Genomic DNA, 27,598 nt, shown 5'->3' on the forward strand with positions numbered 1-27,598 from the left:
TCGAACCTTGCATTTAAAGCCATGGGGCCAGGACAACCTGTATGTAAATTGGCATGGTAATGCGTGTTGTTTGACAGATAAAGCTCTAAAGGTAGTACCAATTTTTGAAGACCCTGACAACTTTGATATTGTTTAGTACATATTTAGTTCAAATAGAAGTTGTGGTTAAACATTTTAGGGAGTGTTGAAGAGAAAACAACGAATATCAGGCAATATTTTTTATTTGTTTCGATTGATGTGTCAGGTACACTCGACAACTTGATCGGCCGTCGTTTACAATATTTGCACCGGGACAGTCGGCGTCGGCGGCTGGGGGCTGGGCGGGGCGGGGTCGCCCGACTAAATGGCACCGTTCCGGATGGCGGGCGTGCAAGCGTACCGAGCTCACTTCATTGTTTTTATTAAATAACAGACGATAGAATTATTAATTACATCAATATTTTACGTTCAACTTACTATGCTACAAAATATACAATTATACACTCAGATAACAAGTCAACAAGTTTCGTTTTAAGTTTTATCTTTCTAACTTGGCGAAGCACTAGAGTAAATAAGACAAATTCACTGTACTTTTTTATCGTGCATTCTATCCGAAGTGGGTTGTTTTTGTACATTATTGCTAAAATTATTGTTAAAAATGTAAATATTCTGTACTTTTGGCCAAGTTAGATGCGAGCAGAGCGATCGCTTAAACTAAGGACTGGCTTAATTATGTGTGATGTTTTATTTCTACTGAGTGCAATGTCCGTCGTTTACGCGATCGAACTGTTCTGCCGGGAAGTCCTTATCAGTCCAATTGTTGCTAAAATGATAAATTAGAATTAAACCTAAGGTGACATAGTTATGTTTGGTCAGTTGGAATCTTGGCAATAGCCGATTATTCATAACACCGACATTTGTAAACTATGACACGTATAACATAAGTTACATAAGAGTTACAATCGTAAAGTAAAAAGTATTACAATTAATTAATGTTTATTAAGTAGTTTATTAATGTGGTGTTATTGTTTTCTTGTTGCAGTTTAAGTGTCAGCTTTTATATAACTAAATTTTGATAGTGAATTGTTAATATCTAGTAATTGAAAACTTTTTTAAAAATAACACTGTTCAGATAGCCCTAAAAAAGAAGGGACTCGTTTACTTTACCACTGGAAATCTTAAGTAGCGATAAAAAACAAAATGGTAGCCGCCTTTTGTACAACATATTGTTAAAATTAAGATTATTTTGGTTTTATATTAAATATATAAATAAAATTAAATGGTAACAGATAATCTTTACAAACTTTAGGAGACAAATGGAACTTGTTCTCCGTTGTTTATATTTTACGTTTTTGAATGGAACTGGAATGAGTTAAATACTTCAAAAGCAGCCATTCAAAGCTGTCGCGCAATATTAAAAAATATTTAGCTCTTTTTATTTCTTTACCTCTATTATTATTTTATTAAAGTTATGGTCTCACCACATGTTACCATTTCACAATTACAAAAATATCACTGTTTTGTTCTATGGAATATTATATTACAATTTTACAATATTCAATTCCTCTCTCAAAAGAAACTTAATGAAAATAATTCACACTCGCATTATTGATTTAAGCTATCTACTATTTAAGACTATTAACATTCACTTCTTATAATATGTACGTCATTCTTAAATTAAATTAAATAATACACATGTATTTATTTCTAACAACCTATTATAATAATCTTCAACAAAATGGCTTAATAAAATACTTAAATTGTTCATAAACAACTTGTTCTATAAAAGCATCATTTAATAACAAGTTAGCGAACTGGGGCCTCTAGCGCGTTCTGAGGTCACACAATTAAATTGTTAAACCTGAAATAGATTTGGTTAATTATGACATACATTTTGATACTACTAATCAAGAAAACTTAACAGTAACTAAACTTAACATGGTTATTAGTGTCAAAATGTTGTCAACTCTAACCTAGGTTTAACAACTCAACTCTGGTACATTTTAAGCTGCATGAGTGGCATTTCATGTTTCTTAAATCGTTTTTGACCTCTACTAATCCTAGTTTAATGTAAAAAACCGTTTAGAGATTGCAGAAGCTTTGAATTACTTCTTGGAATCAAGACCATTGTTGAAATTTGGCCATCACATAAATACTATCGTATGTATGATACAGTATCATTCGCTAAACAAGTTATAAACACAACCCTAACGTATGAAGTAGTCAGTTGATATGTAAAGTGTCTACTGACGGCTCGCCTCCGGGACCACGAGATAGAAATTGTGTTTCTATATATTGATATAGAAACACAATTTCTACGTATTTACGTTTCTCAGAGAGGGGTCAGTAGACATTTCATCAAAATTTAAAATTACTGCTACACTTAGAAACGTCAAAATATAGGATCTTAACTCATCATAATCATAAATAATTTATTTGCCAATTCTTTTCATATTTTTATATATTCCGACAATTGACCATTTAAAAAATACTTGACGTCCCCGAGTGCGGCTGTTAGATATTTAATTGGCATTAACTGTTTCTTTGTACTAATTATTAGTTACATTTACCTCTGAGCACAGGCCGATTAGTACTCGCACGAATGGATTGAATAAATGAAAGCATCTGTGTGCTATCTATTTGAATACACTTCACATAAATATGCAAGCAACTTGCATTATTCAAATTTCTACAAAAGACTAACAATATTAATGCCAATTAGACATCTCTGACAGCAATGAATGAACCTAAAGTTAGCGAAACGTTAGTCAGGAGCGTTCAGCAGCGACTGGGAGTCCAGAAGCAGGGAGGCGTCTATAAGGCTGACTTGCATACTGTCGAGGGTCGACCGCGGCTCGCCGCGACTCACGCTGAAAGGGAAGAATCGGGATACGGCCGCCGGCCGCGCCGTCTCCGCGTCCAGGTCCCCGTTGGATTGCCGGTTACTTAAGATAGAAAGGGATGATAGCTTTTCGTTCAGTCGTTGTATCTGTGGGTGAAGTAATTATCATGTTAACATTCGGCGCAGTCAAGTGTCAAAATAGGAAGTTCAACGCCTTATAAATATGAACCCAAACTATTGCTTGAGTACCAGGTGAGTACCAGGGTATCATTACCGCGTAAGAGTATACCTTCCCATCAGTGTTACTATGTGATTCAATAACCTTTAATAAAATTGGTTTTTCTGGCAACATCGCACTACGCTAACCTGTCAATTTTAGAGTTGCCAACTGGTTAAACGTGTAACTTTCTAAAATGAAACTACGGTTCGCTCGGGAAAATCGATTTTTTTTATCAGACTTCATTTAGTCCCCCACGTTGTCAGTTATTTTTTGACGTAAATGTTAACTTTACAAAATTAATACCTCACAAACGAGTCCACTGCGTAAAAAAATACAAACTAGAAACATTTGACACCCGCAACGAGTAAAGTGGTCAGTCAGTAAATTGATTCATTGAATTGCAGATTGTGTAAGTATATCATTTTCAGTTCACTCACATGGTGCTTGAACATTGATAAATGCTATATGAACGTCTTGGGTAAAATAGCTCGTTTTATGCTCTTGGTGTACAATCTACTATTTTTATTTCCTTAATCATCATATTAGCCGTAGGACGTCCGCTGTTGGACATAGGCCTCCCCCATAGACCGTTGCTTCGGTTTGAAGTCATCCCTCAGTGAAGACCTGAAAGTACCAGGCTATCATGGCAGCAAGAGAGCTCACCTCTTTCAGCACGGCGTAGTTAAACACGTGGTACTGGACGGGCCCGGCGTGCGGCGCGTCCAACGGCAGCAGCCAGCGCTCGTAGCATTGCGACCATAGCTCCATGCCCGCTACCGACGTACACGGCTCTAGACGGGGCAGCTCCGATTGCTTGCTCGGCATTGATGTGTGTGCTGTATAATATTATTTTTAATATCTATAAAACTCATCATATATACTCGAGTCCAAAATTAGGCGAACTAGACTGCCAACTGAAAATGTTACTTGACATAGCAAAAATAAATAGGCATAGGAATATGTTGATACAAATTTGTCGATATGACCTTGTGTAGACGCGGAATGAAAATGTTTGTCACTTTTGTACTTTTATTTTCATAGCTTTAGGCCTGAAAACGACAAAAAGGATAACAACAAATAATAACGTAATGAAAATTTCACAATAAATAGAAGAAAAAATAATGGAATAAATGGATGGAAGAGATCGCTCTGAGGCCGCCTATTGCTTACCTCAGAAAGTCTCTGTGTATATACCGGTTTTCTGTAATTGCTTGCTATATGTGTCGGTGTGCAATAAAGAGTTATTGTATTGTATTGAAAAGGCTGACCAGAATTAAAAAAAACCTCGCCATATTGCGGAAAAACAATAGTTCTAATTTCTTGCACTGGTAACACTAAATTCAAACATCATCTGTATATTGCTCTCAAAGTGTAACGTTGTTTGCGCGTGGTATTTTAAAATGTTATTTTGTTTTTGTGCGTTAAAATGCCGAAGATTATCCATAGCTTTGGAAGGAAAACAATTCACAATGTATAAAAGTATTTGTCATAGAAAAAGTCTTGAGGGATTAGAATATATTCCTTTAAAATAACACCACCGACACCGTTGTCAATATGACTGATGTGTCGTACAGTAAGTGCAAAGAATGTAACAATATAAAACGTAGAAGTGCTGCCCTCGCGTCAGGTTTTTTATGATCCTGGTCAGCCTTTAGTTCTAAGCAAGCCGATGGCGGTTAAGTCCAATGAAATTTTTATATGAAATTTCAATAAAACAAAATGGAAGATGTCCTTACCGATGTTCAAAATTTTAATCGAAATCTTTCAATTAAGATTTATTTTATTATTATTTCGTATTCAATTTTTTTCTAACATTTACCCAAGTCTTTTTTAATATCGATATTACAGCACTGGTGTAACTGTGGCAACATTCGTGTGTAATGAACTGTCAAGTTGGTTCGCCTAATTCTGGACTCGAGTATAGTCATCTACGAAACTAGGAAGATCTTGGACAGTCCTCATCTCATCATATCTGTCATGGCGGCCCTGGACATAAGAGTCTTATCAGATATTTATGCACACTTTGGTACTGACTGTACTAATGTCACTAAAAATTAGTAGACTAACATAACGCACCCCTAGATCGAAACTGTATTAAACCAAAATCAGAATTGTAATAAAATTAAAATAGTACAGAATTTAATTTATTAGTAATTGCATTATTTTGGAATTTAGTTGGATGTGTAGTTTAGATGAAGAAGCTTATATCAATACAGACATTTTTGGAAAAAATATTGTAAACTAGCTTCTGCCCGCGACTTCGTCCGCTTGAAATAGTAATTTTGGGAAGTATTTAATTTATATAGGATACCTATTCTGCCAATAATAGTAGGTACATAGAAACTTCTACTGTTTACCAAAATAACCTATTTTAGTACATTGCTACAAATATAAACTTTTTTTTTTGTTCTTCCATACATCCATCCATCCGATGTTCTTTGGTAAAACATAAATATTTTGCGGGTAGCTACAATTTAGCAATACGACGTGTATTCTACCCTGCAACACAAAAGGACTAATTCTTCATAGTGAACTATTGACACCTTACGTCCTTTATTGTAAGTCAAGGCATTTTACTAAGCATAGCTACACGTATTTCCGATAAATTACTTATACGTAGTAACTTTTTTGGAATTCCTTAAGAACTTTCATCACCATATTTTCAAGTAAATAGGTCGAAATTTGAAAAGCGCCAGATCAAATGTTTTTTAGGGTTCCGTACCTTAAAAGGAAAAAATGGAACCCTTGTAGGATTACTTTGCTGTCCGTCCATCCGTCTGTCTGTCAAGACCCTTTATCTCGTAAACGCGCGGGTAAGGTATATATCGAGTTGAAATTAAAACCCTAAACTCAGGTCAATAGTCCGAAAGCTGTGAAAAAATCACACCTCTAAGTCAAGGCAATCAAAAGCTAAAGTCGTTAAAAAGGTGTTTCCATACAAATTGCCTCAACAGAAAAAGTTATAGAGTAGGTTCTTTCGGCAGTCCTAGAAACTTGGAATTTTGCATAAAGGTAGCTCTTATAGCACAATAAATAAGAAAAATCTGAAAATCATAATTTTTCATGTCTGACTGTCTATGTGAATAAGCCATCTAAAATGACCCACATTGCGTACATTTTGCTAATGAGCTTAAAAGGCTCTGCTAACACTGCACCATCCCCTCTGCTAACATCCCCTCGCAGGTAACATTTTCAAAAACGCTTAAACAAATAGGTATCTATTTACTTCTTATAAGTAGCCCAATGCCAAGTTTCATAAAGAACCATCGATTTATCTTCGACAATGACGATCTTCCATATAAAGTTTCATCCCTATTTCACCCTCACAGGAAGAACTTTTAAAAACGCGCGAACAAATATGTACATATTTATCTCTTATCACGTGCCCAAATACCAAGTTTCATAAAGAACCATCGATTATCTTCGACAATGACGATCTTCCATATAAACTTTCATCCCCTATTTCACCCCTCACAGGAAGAATTAAAAAAAACGTGCAAACACATATCTATTTATCTCTTTCACGTGCCGAAATGGCAAGTTTAATAAAGATTCATCGATTTATCTTCAATAATGACGACCTTGCGTATAAACTTTCATCCCCTATTTCATCCCATCACAGGTCGATTTTTTCAAAAAAGCTCAAACAAATATAGAATTATTTCTTATTAAGTGCCTAAATGCCAAGTTTCATGGTTTTATCTTCGATAGCTACGAACTTCCACCATATAAACTTTCATCCCCTATTTCAACCCCTGAAAGCCTCTTTTTCGCGATAAAAGATAGCCTATGTTCTTTCCCAGGTCTATTCTATCTCTGTACCAAATTTCATCAAAATCGGTTCAGCGGTTTAGGCGTGAAAGCGTAACAGACAGACAGACAGACAGACAGACAGACAGACAGAGTTACTTTCGCATTTATAATATTAGTATGGATAGTATGGATTGATCTGTAGCAGTGAAGTGAAGTGTATGTATACATATATTACCTATGTGTTTTCTGTACCGGTCATTGTGCAATAAAGAGTTATTGCCCCAGGTACTGTAAATCTACTTGCGTATAAAGATATACATATATATTTTTGTATTGTATCGTAAAGTTACTCACATAGCCTCTGTTTAGGCGTCATGGCAGGCTTGTCCGACATGTAGAAAGGATTGTAGAACAACGCCTTATCTTTTTCTGAGAACTGCTCGCCCCAGTCCCACACTGGCCTTTGGACGAAGTTCTAAAATTAAAAAAATATTGATTAATTTTTACGATCGCTAATTATGAGATGCCACTTTTTTTTTTGACGCGTTGCACGTCCCTTCATAAGTAAAACTATGGCACTGTACGGCTGTAAAGGTGATTTTCCGAAGGCGAGGCGAGACGAGAATTTAAATATGTATGCATCCGCTGCGAGCCGCCGCGGGCCTCCGCGTTCTCCGCCAAACAAATTTCAATTCTCGTCTCGTCTCGCCGTTGGAAAATCACCTTTATGTCTGATGATGACGATGACTATTCTGTACATAATGTAAACGGGAAATCAACTTTTTCTTGCTTTTTATTAAGAGACAACAGTGATAGTTTTTTTAAATATACTAACGTGCTCATCCTATAGTCCATAAAATAACGGGCTTGTAACTATGGCGAAAATGTACGCTCGATTAATTTTAACCACAGAAAACAAATAGAAACTCATGGTTTCAAAGAGTTGTTTAGGGGGCGTAACCATAGCAACGAAATAAAAGAAAAAGTTGATCGACCGAAATTGTCTTTAACCCCGACGCAAAAAGAGAGGTGTTATAAATTTGATAGCTGTGTGTCTGTCTGTGGAACCGTAGCTCTGAAACGGGTGGACCGATTTGAATGCGGTTTTTTATTTGAAATCATGTTTTCTAGCGATGATTCTTACACACGTTTCATCAAAATCGGTTCAGCCGTTTTTGAGATATTGAACTTTGAAGTGACAAAGTCAGGGGTTTCCCAACTTTTTGTTGGTTATTGAATGAAGCAAACAGGGGGGCTATTACGAAATTCGAAAATAGAAGTTCGTATCGTACCGTCCCTCTCACTCTCGTATTAAATAACATAAGCGTCAGCGGGACGGCAAGATACGAAGTTCGAATTTTGCACTTCGTATTGTAGAGCCTGGTGTTAGAGCCGTGGTGGCCTAGTGGTTTGACCTATCTCCTCTCAAGCAGAGGGTCGTGGGTTCGAACCCCGGCTCGCACCTGTGAGTTTTTCGAAATTCATGTGCGGAATTACATTTGAAATTTACCACGAGCTTTGCGGTGAAGGAAAACATCGTGAGCAAACCTGCACAAACCTGCGAAGCGATTCAATGGGTCGTGCGAAGTTCCCAATCCGCACTGGGCCCGCGTGGGAACTATGGCCCAAGCCCTCTTGTTCTGAGAGGAGGCCTGTGCCCAGCAGTGGGAGGTATATAGGCTGGGATGATTGTAGAGCCTGGTGTTGAAGTCACCTTAGCCACGGCCAGCTCGCGGTCCCTCGGGCAGTTGAACAGGAACGTGTCAAAGAGATGATTGTGCGCGGCATCGCTGAGCGTCGTGAGGTAGGTCTCCGAGTACTGGAAGCGGTCCGGGAACTGCTGCAAAAGCTGCCACGCGCAGTCCAACAGCAGCGCGAACACCGGCGCCGGCTGCGCCAGCGAAGAGTCCTTGGGTGTTATGTCTTTGGGGTTGCCGGGCCGGGGGAGACCGAATCTGTACGAATAATGCCTCATTTGGACAGTGGGAAATGTCTTAGGGCCTATTAGCTGGTGCGGGTGCACAGAACGGTATGTTACGAACCAAACCCTTGAGGAACCACGGACTGGTTCGAAACGTCGGGAATATGTCGACTATTAATATAATACGTGAGTGACATGTGTATCCATTTTAATGACTATGGCTGTAGGTATCTCAGTCATTTCAATTCAAACCTGTGCGCCACAAAGAATATTTTTATCTGTAGGTACTGCGAGAGAGCAATTCATCGCAGACAAAGTTACGGGTGACAACTTGGCCAGTTAGTGGATTTATAAGAGATCGATCGTCGACGGCAATGTACAGTACATTAATATCTGCCACAGCGGAGCGTGCAAAAATATCTGACACGTCTTTACAGCGCTAGAAATAGAGTTGCATCAGATTTATACACGCTTGTTGTGGAAGATATTGGTGCTGGTGACTGCACAACTGATGAATGAGACCCAATTAATTATCAATTCCTATATAACAGAAAATTTCAAAACGGCAGGACGGACGGATTTGAGTGAAACTTGGCATGTATTGAAACAGGTATTCTAAATACAACAATACAAAGTACAATGTAATTATCTCGAATTAACTTAGTATTTCTGTTCAATTTCCAGGCCTAATTGTTGTCCGTACCTATTAATTTTGTAATTTTTGTTTTGAGCCTTAAAAGTCATCCTACTTATATTATAAATGCGAAATATAATATCCCGGAATTTCAAGTGAACTGCTGCATTTTATGATTTGCGCGTGCGAAGCCGCGGGTAAACTCTAGTAATGCATGAATATTAAGACAAAAAGTACCAGGGCTGCATAAAACAAAGGAGCTCACCGATCGCAGAAGGGATGTCCGAGCGCGAGCCACTCCTTTTGGATGAGCGACTGGAAGCCAGAGATCGTTCGGAAGTAAGGGTCGACGAGGAGTTGCGTCAGGCACGATACCACAGCACAGTAATCTACACCATCGCCTGGAATAAAAAACATAGTTTAGTTAGTGTACTGCGCAATTCAACAAAGTGTGGGTTGCACCAAGTTAATTGTTACAATTGCTAATAGTGTGTCCTTTCACAATGCGGTTATTTTCATAAAAACGAGTATTCCTGCGGCGGTTTTTAGCTGTTTCATCAAAATCGGTTCAGCTATTTTTAAGGTAACGCCGTTTTGTCACCAAATTGATTATATGTATGTTAATGACCCGAAATAAATGGATTTATTATTATTAAGATATTGAAGTTCGGCGGGCCTATTTACGTGGCTTTTTACGAACCCCCCGTGGGTGTAATATTGTTCATATACAGCCACGTAAATAGATCCGCCGCACTCCCGACCCACGCCCGGGCTGCGTGTGTTTTGTGCTTAAGCGTACGACGCGCCAAAGTTCGCATATTTATATAATGTTTGTCCAAATGATTGTTTGCCATATTTTTTTTCCCACTGAAACCGTTAATTTTTTCTGAATTTTTTTATCATCCTATACAAAATTGTAGGTTAGGTTTGTTTTATAAAAATTCTAAACAATTATTGGATTCAGAGAAAAAAAGAGTTATGACAAACATTACATTCTGCCTTTCCATAAGTATGCGAGCCGACCCCGACCCCGACCCCGACCCCAACCCCAACCGACCCTCTTGCAGCACGACGGTGACGTTCCCGGCGAGATGGCGCGCCGCGTCGTCCGCGAACGCGATGCAGCGCGCCACGTGCCGCAGCCAGCGGCTGGCCTCCATCAGCGAGTAGTACTGAGAGTCCTGGACCTGCCGCACACGCACAACACATTGTAACAGTAACAGTAACAGGACGGGGACCCCAACAGGGTACTTGATAACAATCATTACAAGACTACATTCATAAAAATAAAAAGATAGATAGATAAAACGTTTATTTGGTACAGCCAACACACAATCGAGATGAGAGAAATTAAACAAAAAAAAACAGTCCAAATTTAAAACACTAATGAAAATGAAAAATAATTTCCTCAAATTGTTTGAGAAAAGCACTATACATACATGCAATCCTCGGTCAGAACAGGGATTGCTGGACTTGTTTTATCCGGTCTCGTCTACCCCAATCTCGTCCATCAATCCCTTACTTCGTGGCCTCCTATTTTTTTACTCAGGAAACCACCCAATTGACATAATAAAGTACCAGGAGCGCATAGCCGTAAAGCGATTTTCTTACCCAGGACACCACCTAATTGGCTTACACCAGGTACCAGGAGTGCATAACATTAAGGAAGGCGACTCACCCAGAAGCCGCCGAGCGTGGTGGGCGTGCACAGCTCCACCAGCTTGTTGTAGGAGGCTTGCAGCGCGGCGAGCGGCGGCAGCACGGCGCCCGCCGCCGCCGGCGCCGCGAGGCTGGTCCCGCACAGGTGGATCACGTGCGGCGGCGTCAGCTTTGGGTGGGAACGCCGGACCTGGGACGGATCAAATCTGGTACCATTACTGGGATCTGTTACCATTGTTAGTAATATATGAGTGTACAGTCAAGGAAACCGAATCACGTATCAGAGTGGAACCTTTGTGCTACTAATGTCATGATGACATCCCATACATTTGTCAAAGAAATCATAGATTATGAAAAGGTTCAAACTCAAACTCAAACTCACAACATTTATTGACAACAAAAACACACCACATCACAACAAAAACACAATAAAAACATAAATAGGAGAAGAGAGAAAAATAAGAGACATTGTGGTGTAGTGTGATGCCAAAAGGACTCAGCTCAGCATGTGCCGTAGCCCTGTAACCAGAGCTGCAGCGCTGGTTTTCAGCTGAACCCCGGTGAGTGTGCACCCACGTAACTGAACGCGTAATTATTGCGTGATTATTGGGTTCCACCCTAGCACGTGTTTTCTTCGACTGTACCAGTCAAGTGCAAAGATATCGACACGGCCAAAGTTACAAAAATATGTATACACGACCGTAATGTTAAGTGCATAAAGCCGTGTAGGTATATATATTTTTGTAACTTTGGCCGTGTCGATATCTTTGCACTTGATTGTACATAGAACTTTTTTTTGCTTAATTATCGCATACCTACCTTTACCTACCTAATGATAATTGTAATAAGTTTTTTCCGAAAAAGATTTTCGGTTTTTAATGACGCTACTATTACACGTGTTCCTTACTAGCACGAAAGCATGCTACTATTGAGCAAATGCTACCTACTAGCATTTGTGTATAGGACACGGACACGTGCTACTATTAAGCATGCTTATTGCTTATTTATTGACATACTGGTACTACAGACACTAGCATGCTTATTAGCATGCTAGTAACGAGCATGTGTAAGGCGGCCTTTACTGTCGGCGAACAGACTATACAATGAGAAAAACAGAGACCCGACTATCACCGTCACAAAATGTCAGCCGTGCACGCCTAGTCTTATTAGGTCTGAGACATAGACAACCGTACCTGTTCCAACAAGACGCTCTCAGCCGTAGCCGAGTGGTCCGTGGGCAGCAGCTCCCCGCTCCGCAGCAGCGCGGCGCCGGCGGGCCGGCCCCACACCCACACCGGCACGCGGCCGGACCGGAAGTGCCGCGCCGACTCCATCAGGTTATAATCCAGCACAGAACTCGGCACTATCAGCGTCTCCCCAGCCGTCAGCATGAACGCATCCGAAGTCCCGTTGATGCAAGTTATCCGCCAGTGGGGACACTCGCACCTTTCCAACTCCCTCTTCCAATCACCAGGGCGTATGAACATGTTCAAGTCTGAGGGTAGGGTAGGGTAGTACGGCTCCTTGACCTCGAAGGCGAAGAGCAGGTCGTGCCGTTTGGGGAAGGCGTGGTGGATCAACGCCATGGCTACGCGGCGGCCGTGCCCGATGGGGGAGTTCACGAAACTGAATGTGAGGACTTTCATGTTCTGAAAGACAAGTGTTAGCTTTTTTTGAGACTGAAATCGGTCGTTAGAGTTTTTTGTGTGGGTTTTTTGTAAACAATTTATATTACAACTATATAGCTTTTGCCCACGGCTTCGCCTGCGTGGAATTCGGTTATCGCGCGCTGTTCCCTCGGGAACTGTGCATTTTTTCGGGATAAAAAGTAGCCTATGTCACTCTCTGACCCATAAATTATCTCTATGCCAAAAAACACGTCGATCCGTCGTTCCGTTTCGACGTGAAAGACGGAAAAACATACAAACACGTATAGAGGTAGATAAAAGATACAAATTACATGGGTTAAAACATTTAGATTTTACAGGGATGTATGGTGTTCTTTATTTAAGTACCTTAACTCTCATCTTAGGGTCTCCCCACATCTACAGACCCGGAATCGGCTTAAGCCGACCAAAAAACACTTTTATGACCCGCAATAAGAGCGAAAAAGGAAGAGCGTTTCGCGTCGGCCGAGCCGATCGACGCCTTTATCAAGAGTTTTTTGATCGGTTCCCGTCGATAGGTTTGGAGAGACCCTTAAGAGATGAGATCTCTATCGAATCATGACAAAATAAAAAACAAGTCTATAACTATGTTCAGTGGGAGTGTAAAATGCTTCCACCGTCAAATAAATGAAATGGATATTTACAAAGTCTCCCAATGTCAAATATACATCGTACAGTTGAGTTCTTATAATTCTGAGCAAAAATTCAATCAAAAATATCTAAACATGCTTCTACGCCGTTAATAATAAAGTCATGTTCACAAATTATTGCTCAGAAATATAAGAACTATGATTTATGAATGTCCAAAAGCCCCTACTTGATTGAGGTACTGAATGACAGTACCCCGTGCTGACAAACCAACTGGATTGTGACAGTGAAACCGTAGAGCGCGACTCGGTTAAGCTGATTAGATAAAACCGCCGTATCGGGTTACCGGACCATTTGATCTTTATGCTTTGTAACTGGCATGAAATATTAGTTTTAGGGCCTGTTACCATTCATCGACATCTTTTATGTGACAGATGTGATGCTCTCTCTGTTTATTCAGACAAAACAAACAGACTGTATCATCGATATCTCAGTAAGAGCCCGTGCCCACTTTGTCGGGTGTCTGATTGTCTGGGAGGCTACTGCGAAATTCGAAAATCGAAGATCGTGTCGTACCGTCCCGCTCACTCATGTAATTAATAATATAAGTGACAGAGGGAATGAACGACACGAACTTCAATTTTCCAATTTCGTAGTAATTTCGCTGTTCTATTCTATTTAGTGTAAGTTTTCGGTGACAAAATACGTCTCGATCGCGTTCGCGTTAAAATCTCAATTTGTATGGAAATACGAACATCGCAAACTTTCCGCTAGAGGCGCTGTTCGTGTTTCCATACAAATTGAGATTTTAGCGCGAACGCGATCGAGACGTATTTTGTAACCAAAAACTTACACTAAGGGTACTGTTTCATGTCAGATGTCGGTCATTTCTATAGAAAATGGGTGTCGGGAAAGTGTGAATAGCTATATAAAATGTTCTGCCCGGAACCAGTTTTCACCATCCATTGATTAGTGTTAACTGGCGGTTAGGTGTGATGCCGTCTCTATTTGTTTTGTTCGAATAGACGGAGACGGCATCACATATAACCGTCGGTTAACGCTAATCAATGGATGTTGAAACAGTCCCTAAGTGTTGAAACAAGCCTTTAGTGGACGCTTTAGTTATTTGATTGAATTTGGTGTTACTCTGAGGATTCCTATGTCTATCGATTAAAACTAATTACTTTGGTACTCTGCGACAAGAGACGGCTACGTCTGTACGAAGCGCCGTTTCTTTGTGTTTTAGGCCTTTCATTATGTATCAGCTATATAAACTACTATTAGTTCATAAACGACGTAGTAACAGTAACAAAAAATCTGATTGTTTCATTCTATGTACACACTAGACCATACTGATGCCATAAATTCCTAATGGAACACTTAAGGAAAATATAATGACTTTCCTCAAATTAATTTAATGATAATGTCAAACATACCGCACATTCATTAGATGTGGCTAAATTACCATGATGGAGGGAGTAGTCATAGTTATTTTCTACCGACCAAAAAATCTCTCCTTTAAATAGACCGAGTAAAAATCAATGCCCGCACAACATTTTACCCTACATTCCTATAATCTACAAACTCTAGCAAGACCGCATTCTTAAACGGTCCAGAGGTAAAAAAATATATCTTAAATCTGTTTCTTTTTTACTGTTATGTACCATCTAACCATCATCTAACGACCAGATGGCCTAGTGGTTAGAGAACCTGACTACGAAGCTTGAGGTCCCGGGTTCGATTCCCGTGTCGGGGCAGATATTTGTATGAAAAATACGAATGTTTGTTCTCGGGTCTGGGTGTTTAATATGCTTTGGGTGTTTATATACTTAAATAAGTATGTATCTATCTATATAATTATATTTATCCCTTGCTTAGTACCCATAACACAAGCTTTGCTAAGCTTACTTTGGGACTAGGTCAATTGGTGTGAATTGTCCCGTGATATTTATTTATTTATTTATTTTATATCTAAATCAGCGGTTCTTAACCCTTTTGGCTGGCGACCCTAAAATACCGCTAAAATTGACGTCAAAATAAAATATTGAAAAACAACAACTAGAGTTTCAACGACCCATCCCAATACCGCCCGCGACCCGAGGTTAAGAAATGCTGATATCTAAATGTATACAAGTTCATTTTAATTAACAAATGGGTACCAGGAGTGCATAGCTACCTTGCATATGACCTGTAGCCCCTTGACCTTCCCGGGCATATCCCCCTTGGGCATGAGCCGCCGCCGCCGCGCCGGCCCGCCGTCCGTGAGCCACACGGCGCCGACGCTCGTGAGCGCCGCGTCGTAAGGCCCGAGGAGGATGTTGCGTTGGCTGCACTCCTAGTACAACAGAACAGGGAAAAGGTTAGTGTTTATTTTATATGATTCGATCTTGTGAGAAAGGGTCTATAAATAAATTGAATAATGAGGTGTACTACACGAGCTTAACGATTAATAGGGATGTTGACAGCATTAAAAAATAATTCGAAGGCACGACTCCAGTAAAAAAACGCTTTATTTTAGCCCTGAAAACCATATTAATTTTCGATTAACTGCAAAAATTTGTTGCTTAAAAACAAATAAATAGTTAGTTGATGGAGTTGGCGAACAAGTGACGTCACATGTTGCTATTTCCATTCAAACTATGGGAGAATTGTGTTTTGACAGCTCATAAAAAGTACGTCAGTTGATTGGCGGAGTCAACATCCCTATGTTTATTATTTGCTACTTGCAGCATACAAAGTCAGGTAAGTAAGGGGGTAAGTTTTATCTTTATAAGTATAAGCACGTGCTCAGAGTGCCCGGCAAAAACTAGGGGGTGATTTGGGTCCAATTATATAGGAGTTCATACATACATTACATTCACGCCTTGTAACGTCTTCAGACGTAAGACATACAATTTTCGAGAGTTAACAGATAAGAGGAACGGATAAGCTGATGGCTGTCACTTCATGCAGAAATAGCAACATACAGGAGCACTAAATTTGGTTACCAATCTAACAATACCACAAACAGATGAAACACACACACACAAAAATATACCATTATTTTGCACGCCCTTTATTTGTAGTGTAGGTGTTCAAAATCGCCGTGAAACGAGCGGTTTGAGCCGACAATAGAATATGTTCAGTATACAGTTAAGAAGTTTGCAAGTTGAATCGGAGTTAGTGGTAGAACGAATTCTGTTTGGTCACGGCTACGGTCAAAATCGGACTAGACGTTATCTGCGGCGGTTGTAGCAGTATCATTATAAAAAAAATAGATTACCTGGCATTAGAAAGTAATAAGGAACAGTAAACGAATCAGGTAACAATTGAAAATACAGGTATATTTTAGTTTGTTATTTTCCTCAGTTAATTAAGCAGCATTAAATTGTAACGAAACATCGAGCATTCGCCGTTTTTAAATTTGTCGGACTGAAAAACGAACAGAGCCAAGCATAGAGCTAAACATTGCTATGAACATTTACACGATTAAGCAAAGGTTGCACTATGGATACTAGGCAACGGATAAACATACTTATATGGATAAATACATATTAAACATCCAAGACCCGAGAACAAACATTCATACATATATCTGCCCCGGCCGGGAATCGAACCCGGGACCTCAAGCTTCGTAGTCAGGTTCTCTAACCACTTGGCCATCCGGTAAAAATTTCATTATTCACGATGGTGGATGGCGGACGGATGCTCGGCAAAATCTCAAAACAACTTTTACCTGTAATGCAGATCTGCATTACAGCATCCGTCCGTCTCCACCATTGTGAATATTATAATTTTTACATCGAGGTTCCCAAACTTTTTTCTTCGTACAGGCAGCATCAAAAGTGGCTATATACTTTCGTACTTTGTCGTTTAACAGCCACGTACTTACTATATAAACGCCATGCAAGATTGTCAATATGTCAATGCGACAGAGTAAAAAAGTGATCCGCTACTTTTGATGCTGACTGTACACCACTTTCAAAGTTTTATTGTTGTCGGTAGGGCTACTACGAAACTCAAAACTAGAAGTTCGTGTCGTGCGGTCCCTCTGACACTTAAACTGTATAATACGAGAGTGAGAGGGACGGTACGATACGAACTTCGAGTTTCGTAGTAGCCATGCAGCTTCTACTTTTCTACTTTGTTCCCAAAACTCCCAAAACCTCCATTTTTTTTCACGCCCACGTGGACCCTCGTCTGGTCTTCCCTGGACCACTTTGGAAACCTCTGCTGTAATGTAACTTTTGCCAGAATGCTCGCTCATTACTCATATTCATGTTCATCAGCCATCAGCCCCTAAAGAGCCAGAGTAACTCACGTCATCCTGTGACCTCTCCAGAGGCACAAAGGACAGCTTGTAGTTGGTGACGAAGAGGGAGCCGAAGCGGCCGTGGTCGCGGTCGCTGAGCGGCGTCAGCAGCACCACGCTGTGCGCCGCGCCCACCACTTGCTCGCCTGCAGACAAACATCAAATCAGCCGAAGGACTCCCACTGTTGGATATATACCTCCCCTATAGAACTCCGGTCTTTAACCACGCGGCTTTAACCAGGTCATCTGGCCATCTCGTTCATCTGGCCGATCGATCTGAGGTCTCCATTCGAGAACTTCTCGGCTCTATTTTTGTCTAGATGTATTGTACGTTGCAAGTCAAATTATGACCGTTTTCAAATATCATTTTGAATGCGACCTAAGAAGTACTCATGTCGACAAGAAATCACAACTGCGATGTATTTATTAGAGATAGATAGAGAGAGTTTTTAATGTTTTACGTGACCATAATAAATTGATAATCCATTAATTCCACTACCAGGCGGTGAATTTCTAAGCTACATGATGGACAGTAAAGTTTCTAGATTGCCTAATATTTCGAATATCATGAATGCTTAGTCAAATATGTACAGACAGCAAAAAAGATATGAATACAGCCAAAGTGCTAAAAATATGTAGGTATACACTATCTTTACGTTCAGGCAATATTTTTGGCACTTTAGCTGTATTCATATCTTTGTTGCTGACTGTACGAACACGTAAGATGGAATGTAATGGATCTAACGAATAGAGCAAGGCATTTAAATAAGTACCTATCTAAAAGTATGATTTTTTTATGTACCAGACCAAATAAATAAACAAGTTACACAGAAGTCATACCTACTTATAGTTTAAGATTAGATAAGATACAGTTGGAATGGGATGATCATTCAGCAAGACTGTCAACGTCAAGGTAAATATCCGATAAAGAAATACATAGTACAGTCGAGTTCATAAACTTGTGAGCAAAATTTTGATCAAAAATATCTGAACACATCTATTGTAATCGGCGTAGAAGCGTGATTAGATATTTTTGATCAATTTTTGGCTCACAAGCTTATGAACTCGACTGTACATTATTTAGGAACAGATAAATTTTTTCACAGCCTATTTTGCACTGTTGAGTAATGGACCTACTGTGTTCTGATTGTCTCCGAGACGCCATATTCTAGCCATCACTTTTGATACCTAAAATTCACGTACGTTATTATCTAGCCTAAATACCACGTCAATGAATGTGTTAAGTTAACCTAATAGCTGTCTATACTAATTTTGTCCCTCGCTTAGGATCCGCAAAAAACCAAAGCGGTTCGAAGGACCAATTAAGGTTAAGGTCATTGACGCATGACACACTCATTCATAAAGTGCCGACACGTAATGAGGGTATGACATTAAGAAAAAATTGGAAGAACTGGATGTTTGAGCGGCAGCAATATTCTGGACGAAAGTGAATGAAAGGATCGCTTTAGGCTCTAGCTTCCCCTGCATGCACCCTAAGTCAAAATTTTGTTTTATGAACATGAAACTTTATGTTACTTACGAGTTACGAGAGAGTTCGATGTCACATTACAACAAGTATAAAGGACACTGAATCGTAGTAGGTTAAAGCAGGCTTAAGCCCATGGTTGGAACTACTAATTATTTGGTGCTCATAGCGTCAACTTTGGTGCGAACTTCTGCTCCACGTGTAGGCAAGACGTGGAAAGCTTTAGGCTCCATTTCCACCAGAGATGTGCGAGGATTGTGTTGCGAGAAATGTATTTTTCATGAACCTTGAATGAAACGCTTTATTTATCTCCCCTCGTTCCGCTCAGCTACTGATGGCTACTACGAAACTCGCAAATCGAAGTTCGTATCGCACCGTCCCTTTCACTCGCGTATTAAATGACATAAGCATTAGCGGGACGGCAACATACGAAGTTCGAGTTTGGCACTTCGTGGTATAGGGCCTGTTTCCACTAGAGATCTGCTGTGCGAAGGATAGGCAAACAAAGCGTTTCTATTGGTTAATGAAAAACAGATTCCTCGCACATATTTGGTAGAAACACAGCCTTACACATCTCTCTTAGCCCTCAATTTCAGAGCAAAATTTGAGGATGCTAAAAGCAGACAACCTGACGATCGATTTGCGGACGACCAAACTATTATTACACGAGATGGCAATGACCTGCGGCTACAATTACTTTTTACTCTATCAGTCAGTACATACTTAACCGTATGTATATAGTCATAACTAAAATTAGGTAGATATATGCGTACCTAAACAAATCCTACGGCTGTGCCCTTAGTGTAAGTTTTCGGTTACAAAATACGTGCGGAACGTTTGCGATGTTCGTGTTTCCATACAAATTGAGAATTTAACGCGATCGCGATCGAGATGTATTTTGTAACCGAAAACTTACACTAAGGGCACTGATAACCTCATGATAACGCACAAGACACGTGTTTTCGGTACGATGATATTGAACACTTCACAACGCGGGATAGACTTTCAATTCTAAACAATTGGAATAATCCTTAAATTCTTATTCCATCTTAAAGATTCCACTACATTCAGGCAGGTACAGAATCTAGAGATCCAAGATTACAGATACAGGCCTAGAATAAATAGTGTGAGCCATATCGAATGTAAGACTTCGCTGGCTATATGGTGATGGTTCTGCAAAAGATCGAATCTTATGACCTGTTAATTTATTTCGCACTCAACCCGAGATTAAACCTTGTGACATTTAAAATAAAGCTCAGTTTTCTAGTGTATCCCATACTTTTGGATATTTTGGCCATTTTCGGCGGCTACGCTACCAGTGGTATTGTCGCGAACGATCGCGAGTTACAATTACTGGTGAGTTCCTTATACTATTTCTGAACGCAACTTTATAACTGGTAACACTAAGGTGTGACGGGGAGGCGAGAGAGAGGATTGGACGGGTGAGGATTGAATGTGAGACACGAAGGGTTGTAATGAAAGGAAAAATGGTTTATAATTATTAGAATCAAGTGTTGGTTTGTGCGAAGCAGATGGTTAAGTTCCCCCCTAACTTGGTGAGTGTTTGTAAAGTGTAACAACTTAGTAACGAGTAGAAATACTCGTAGTAATATTGAGATATAGATGAAAAGAACATTGCATTTATATGGAGGTAAGGGGGTTCTTTGGGGAAGGCGGAGGAACCATGGGGCCCTCGGGCCCCGGTCTGTGTCTTGCTCATGGCAACAGGTGTACCCGTCTAATGAGAGGATCCTACCACCATGTGGCTCTCGGGTGCATTTGTGGTGCTAGTAGCGTTACACAGATATCTTAAAGTTAAAGTAATATGCTTGAGCATAATTGTACATCACTATATCTCTTTATTATCATCCATGAGACTTTGTCGGACATAAGAATTGACATAATTGCGAATCCAGGCTGACCATAGAGATATAGAAATCATATTCGTGCCGACAGGTATGTCAGCTTGAATGTTACCAAGTATTTGGCGATCTGCAATGCTCCAGTACATTTGTACACGATGGGTGGCCTGAGCAATTTGATCACTGATTGGGTCAATGTTAATCACTATTTGGATGTTTCCAAGTATTTGGTGATCTTGACTGCTACGTACTTTATGACGCTGACTGTACCTAACTCCATATTATAGGTACTGCAGATGATGAAACATGTAATGAGGGTTTCGCTCGTGATTGGTTAAATAGGTAACTAAAGAAACGTCAGCGTGCCCCCACATGCAGTCGCTAGTCGCTCGTTTGCAGCGATAAATCTGGTCACGTGACCCCATTTTGACGGTGATTTTGAATTTCCCGCGACTCAAAAAAGTAGCGTCAAGTCGCCGCGTCGAGCAGCAGCGACCAGATGGCTTCTTGCAGGATTGATCTTGGCCTTTGAAGCTGATTTCTTTATCTCATTTAGTAGCAATCGTGGCAGTGGTACAAATAAAAGAAATTGGAGTGAATGAAAAAAAAAACAGTGTTTTTGCCGAAATTGAAGAGGCTTTTTTTTCCAGCGATAAAGCTCAACATTTTCAGCTTTATCGCTATATGCCACGTGACCAGATTTGACACTGGAACTGGAAACGAGCGTTGATTGATTTCATGTGGCCCCACCTTCAAACAGACCTCACGACGATACTAACGCCACCTAGCGATATTCGCCTGTCGGAAAACCCTCATTAACGTGTGCAGCAATAAATAGGCTTGTCCTAAAACGTCTAATAAGCCCGTCAATTAGATGTTGAAAATAGCCTGAATGGCTTCGAGAAAAGTATGGTACGGCCGTGCCTTTGTTTTTGTTTTGCTCGACTTGGCGGGGGCACTGCCGTGTCCCCTGATTATCATTATCACAGAATATTTTTTTCTTTTGCCAATTAAACAAAAAATTATGACGACAAAGCCAGTTAAATTTCCGCGTGACGTTACGCCGAGTGACACTTATTGGCACGGCGTGATGCGCTTCATCTCTTCATCTCTGTAATTTTTTGTACCTATCCAATATTCGCTGACTAAATAGATTGTTTTATCCAGAACAGAAAACTACCTAATTAAGATGTGACCCGACTTTATCACTTTCTATTTACATTTATCTACAAGCGAAAATATATTTGCCACATTCAACGAGAACTGAGAAAGGCGCGTGAACACCAAACGCATTGTAGCAACTCCAACAAAGAGGCTTGTTTATTTAAGTGTGAGCTTTTGTCTTGTGCAAATATGTAATACGTAACGGTGAGAAAACATCGTACGAGAAAAAATATTTGAGACATTATTTTTGGTATTACCGGGAGGTAAACCCCAAATGGGATGTGCTTAGAAATAAACAAGACTGGCCCACTTATGACGCATGCTCAATTAAGTTGTTTTAGTTTCGTGCAAAATGCGCGCCGATGTTATTAGAAAACTAGTCTACAAGCGACTTGAGTAAACAATTTACATAAAAACAAATATATAGGTATCAGTAAAACGTAAAAATAAATATTATTTGATTTTAATTAGGTACATTACATAATCTGTTTTGTTTTCGACTTTAAACTTACTGATTAAGTGATTACATACGATTAGAGATGAAACACTAAAATATTACTTCGTTACTAGCCCTTAGTTAATATTATTATAAATGCGAAAGTAACAGTCTGTTTGTCTGTTATGTCTTCACGCTTAAACCGCTGAACCGATTCAGATGATATTTGGTATGGAGATAGTTTGAGACTGTGGGAACGGTGTAGGATAGTTTTGTTGCCTAGGAAATTGCACAGTTCCCGCGGGATAGCGATAAATAAATTTTTCATCACACTTGCTCGAAAACAGTGTCATAACATGCAGGCTACCTTGGCTGCAACCCCCCAAATAAAACCCTCGACCTTAATGTGCTTGTCATGAAACCCGTGGTCGGTAAATGAGTCATTGCGCGTACACATTTTCTTGTCATTAAGCTGATGGCGCTGCGCCGTGCCGCGTGCGCGTGCGCGCGCTTCTGCAGGACTACATGGTCTACATGCACACGCACGTTGCGGCGCATGCTGAGGGAGGTAGAGGGCGGCGCTGTCAAGAGCACAGCCTAAGGTATCGCCAATATTTGGAACAATTATATTTTTTCTTTTACAAATATAATAGACTCTCGTTCGTAATTCTTTATTTACCGCCCTGCACAATGTACTATTTCGCACACAGTCGCGGGACTCGCAAGTAACAGCTAGTAAATTAATAAGATGTCTATACAAATAACTTAGTGGAGACGGAGAATCGTTTTTTAGTAGGTACTCTTGTTAAGAAATGTACAGTGACCTGGCATTAATACGTTCGGCCCCGGCAACGATCCACTAAACTCTTCTCTTACGCTATGCCTACGCATATCCCACAGCACAGCAGTCACTTCAATGCCAGTGACACGTTAACGTGTCACAGATGTAATATATTCTGGTGCCAGTGTGACACAACGTCTGTGGCTTTTTAGTTCTTACTCCTATGCCAGTGACACGCATGGCGTGTCAAAATAATTCATACCTCCTAAAGGCTGGCATAGCGGCATGGCTAGCGGAAGGGCTTAGCGGAACGTTGCCGGAGCCCATCCACTAAGCTTTTACGCTAGGCATAGCGCATATCCACCAGCAGTCACAAATACGTGTTACTGGCATAGGAGTAAGAACTAAAAAAGTCACAGACGTTGTGTCACTGGGGCCGAACGTGTTAATAACTGCTACAGCGAAGTGTGCAAAAATATCTGACACGTCCTCCGCACGCATTGTTGTGTCAGATATTAGTGCTGGTGACTGTACCTATTACTGTCTCTGCCTAATTTTTCTTTCTAACTTTTTATTAGATCCGAAGAAACTGTAGCCTAACCTTCGTCGAGCTACCGGGGCCGCAGGGGCGCTAAGAGCACTGAACCGTTAACTTCTTTTATCAGTCTTCGCATTGCGCAAGCGCGGCCGTGAAACTGCACTGACTCACGCGCCGAAACAAAAACACGAACATGAGCAAACAACGCTAAGAAAGAACCTCCAGTTGCAGGTTGCAGGGGAAAAACTGTAGCGCACTTTTTATATTTTATCTCTGAAGAATTATATACAAGTAGCGTCAAATATCGGTATCGTTTCGTATAATTTGGGAACCCCTCTGCCTGCTTGCTGTAGGCGGGAAGCGAAGCGATTCTGTTACAAATTCGTTTTATAAGTACTCTACCACCAGAAAAATAATTAAACTTCCGTGATTGCAAATAAAATCCAATTTGCACGCCTGACGGTGCTTGCTTGTTTTTACACTACACACTAGACTGCAAACCACCTTCAAGCAAACATGCTTCAAGCAAGCAAGATACGGACCCGATAGACTTATAACTGAGATTCTGGTGTTCGGAACATTTGTATTCTATAATATAGAATTTATCACTGAGGTACTAACAGCATCTGATAACCTTTTATGCAAATTTCACTCTCGCTCCTATCAAATTTAAGATAAGTGCGTAAGTGAAAGTACCTAAATAACATAAACCTTATCGTTAACATAACATTATTATGATATGACATTAAATAAAAACCTACCTCGTCTTAGCACACCCATAGCTCCTAGTGGCGGCCAGCTTATGACTAGCACTGGGACGCCACTTCCGCTGTTTCCTGGGCCGAAGTACCAGGAAATCATAAATGGAGAGGTGGTACAGTTAAGCACGCGCAACGCATACGAAATGAGCGCACCATCGTAATATGCATTATCAAATCACCGGCTCACGATTTAAACACGGAGATTTAAAGGTTCTCTTTTAATTTATAGCGCATTGAATAGAACATTGTGCTAAGCAGCAGAAGGTTACATTTTCATTGTACTTAACCTTTAACTTAAAACTTTGGGGTGAGCCAGGCTGACCTAACTCATATAAATAAAATAATCATAAAATTACGTATGTAAATTTATAGGCTTAGTTCCGTCTGGTGATGAATTTTATGCCTTGACCACAAAAAAACCCTATCACTGTTTCACAATCACAATTCTGCCCGTTGGTATGTGCGTACATCTGTCTGTATCCTTCCTTACTAATATTACAAATGCGAAAGTAACTGTCTGAGGTAACACTACAGGCTTAAATCGCGTAATTAATTTAGATGAAATTGAAATTTGGTATGGCGATAGGTTGAAATCCAAGCGAGAGTGTACAGCATAACAACATCTCTGGGCAGAGCCACGAAGCACCGGGGTGTCGTGATGCAGTTTAGGAACCCCTATATAAGAAAATATGGTGTCTAGCCGACATTTATAGAAATCTATAAAAAGACGACACTAAGGTCTATTTGTATAAGATTAGAACCCTTAAAGGTCAAGTTACATCTGTGTCAGAAAATATGGCATCTGGTCGACATTTATCGAAATCTATAAAAAGACGACAGTAAGGTCTATTTGTATAATATTCTAATTTAGAACCCTTAAAGGTCAAGTTACATCTGTGTCAGAAAATATGGCATCTGGTCTACATTTATCAAAATCTATCCTAAGATTACAATAAGGTCTATTTCAATTAGATTAGAATCTTTAGAGGTCCAAGTTTCATCTGAAATAAAAATATAAAAAATAAAATAAAAAAGCATGAAAATTTCGACTGGGACGATGGATATAAGCTTTCATCTTCATGGAATCCTGTTATAAATAAGTATTGGGGTCGGGATGAATGTTCTGAGGGATTGTTGTTCTTGTTAGTGTTGTGTGTCTGTGTGATAGGGTGACAATTAAAAATGACCTAGTGCGGGTAGTTCGTGATACGAGTGCCGGTACTATTTGTGATCAAGTGCGGGTAGTTCGAAGGACTCGCGCTGCTAGACAGACTTGACCCCCTACACTTCAGTCTACTAGTGACCACGGCAACTGTAATGTTGCTGAAACTTCGAGGTAATAAAATATGGCATCTGGTTGACATTTATAGAAATCTATAAAACAACGACACTAAGGTCTATTTCAATTAGATTAGGGACAACATTTACCGAAATCCATCCAAAATTACAATAAGATCTATTACAATTAGATTAGAGCCCCTAAAGGTCAAGTTATATTTGTGTTAGAAAATATGGCATCTGGTCGACATTTATCGAAATTTATTAAAATACAACACTAAGGTTTATTTCAATTAGGTTAGCGTTGACATTTGACGAAATCTATCAACTAACCTAAGCAACAAAAAGTTGAAAAACCCCCGACTTTTACACTTAAAAGTTCAATATCTCAAAAACGGCTTTACCGATTTTGATAAAACATGTCTAAGAACCATCGCTAGAAAACCTGCTTTCAATCAAAAAAACTGCATTCAAAGTGGTCTACCCGAAAGGAGAGCCAGAGAGGAGGCCTGTGCCCAGTAGTAGGATGGTTGAGATGGTGATGACAAAAGTCTATACAATAACATCACAATTGAATAACTGGTTCTGGTACTGATAAACATGCTGACAAGGTGTTGAAAATTACCAATTTGAAAAAGTAATCCTATTTTATGCAGTTGAAAAAAGAGTGTGACATAAAATAGTCATGTATTATTTTAACATTATTACCACTTACCATTTAAAAGTTTTGGATTCACCTCTTGAACTGACCCATTTTTCTCTCCATTATTCTAAAAAGAAATATTTTCAGTAAATAAATAACCTCTAAACTGATATAGTTCTTTGCTACAACTATATGGTTGTTTACTTTATTCTAAATAATTCTTGTAAACATATTGAACAGTTTAAAAATATAAACATTATTTTCAAATAAGAAATCTGTTGCCCTGCTTGTTTGAAGAAGCAGGTACTGGGCAGACAGGTGTTATCCTGATCTAAAATGATCAAAGAAATGAATTAAATTTAGCTAGTATAAAATATGTTTGTTACCTTTGGAGATACATTGATGTAACTCTTGAAATTTCCAGCTAGATTTTTCTCATTCATTTTAAGTCACTATATTATTTTCACTAGAAATATACACAACTGCAATACATATCGCTGAGGACTATAATTAGATAGCAATAACAATATTTCACATGATTTGTGTGGAATTCACACAGATTTGATAAGAATCATCCCCGTAAACATAATTTGTTAGAACCTGACATTCGATCCATTGGTCCTTATCACTGGCCAAAACAATAAGCTGCACATAATACTTAAGTATTCAACATTAATAATAATTCCGTAAAAGGAAAACCTGCACTGGGACTAAGCGAGAATAAGTAAATATTTCCAAAATTCCCATTCCCATGCCCCAATATGCAACGAAACGACAGCGACAGCGACAGATAACTATGATGTTGCCATTGCCATGTTAAATTTACTGTATTGTATGTGTTGTGACTTGCTCCTAATTCCAATTGAATCAATGTTAGTTTTATTTTTGATTATATTTTCAGATGTACCAAATTTTCCGAAAGAAAATAAATAGCCTTCGTTGTGTAAAACTAATTGGAAAAATCTAGGTAGTTGTCGGTTCGTTCGTGTACTAACCACTTTACTGCCACAGGTAAAAAAAGAAGACCATGGAGCTAGCCATGGAGAAAAAAGAATAGTGTTGTAATTATCATACAACTTTTCTTTCTATTCCAAC

The 27,598-nt window shown here is 39.6% G+C and overlaps 1 protein-coding gene across 2 annotated transcripts; it reads right to left on the minus strand.

Moving 5' to 3' along the window:
• Positions 1 to 203: 203 nt before the first annotated feature.
• On the minus strand, positions 204 to 27,304 carry LOC141439778 (myotubularin-related protein 10-B-like). 2 transcript variants are annotated; one of them, XM_074104155.1, is made up of 12 exons: positions 26,890 to 27,304; positions 26,576 to 26,630; positions 17,564 to 17,700; positions 15,440 to 15,598; positions 12,202 to 12,657; positions 11,028 to 11,198; positions 10,407 to 10,536; positions 9,615 to 9,750; positions 8,509 to 8,749; positions 7,149 to 7,269; positions 3,705 to 3,877; positions 204 to 2,968 (listed from the first exon to the last, which is right to left on the minus strand). In XM_074104155.1, the coding sequence occupies exons 1-12, from the start codon at positions 26,944 to 26,946 to the stop codon at positions 2,744 to 2,746; spliced, it is 2,061 nt and encodes a 686-aa protein (XP_073960256.1). In that variant the 5' UTR covers positions 26,947 to 27,304; the 3' UTR covers positions 204 to 2,743. The 2 variants fall into 2 exon arrangements, with proteins under 2 accessions (XP_073960256.1, XP_073960257.1); XM_074104156.1 differs by lacking the exons at positions 26,576 to 26,630; positions 26,890 to 27,304 and adding an exon at positions 24,583 to 24,648.
• Between the last annotated feature and the right edge of the window lie 294 nt (positions 27,305 to 27,598).

This window comes from Choristoneura fumiferana, chromosome 21 (genome assembly GCF_025370935.1).
Source record: "Choristoneura fumiferana chromosome 21, NRCan_CFum_1, whole genome shotgun sequence".
Classification (NCBI taxonomy): domain Eukaryota; kingdom Metazoa; phylum Arthropoda; class Insecta; order Lepidoptera; family Tortricidae; genus Choristoneura; species Choristoneura fumiferana.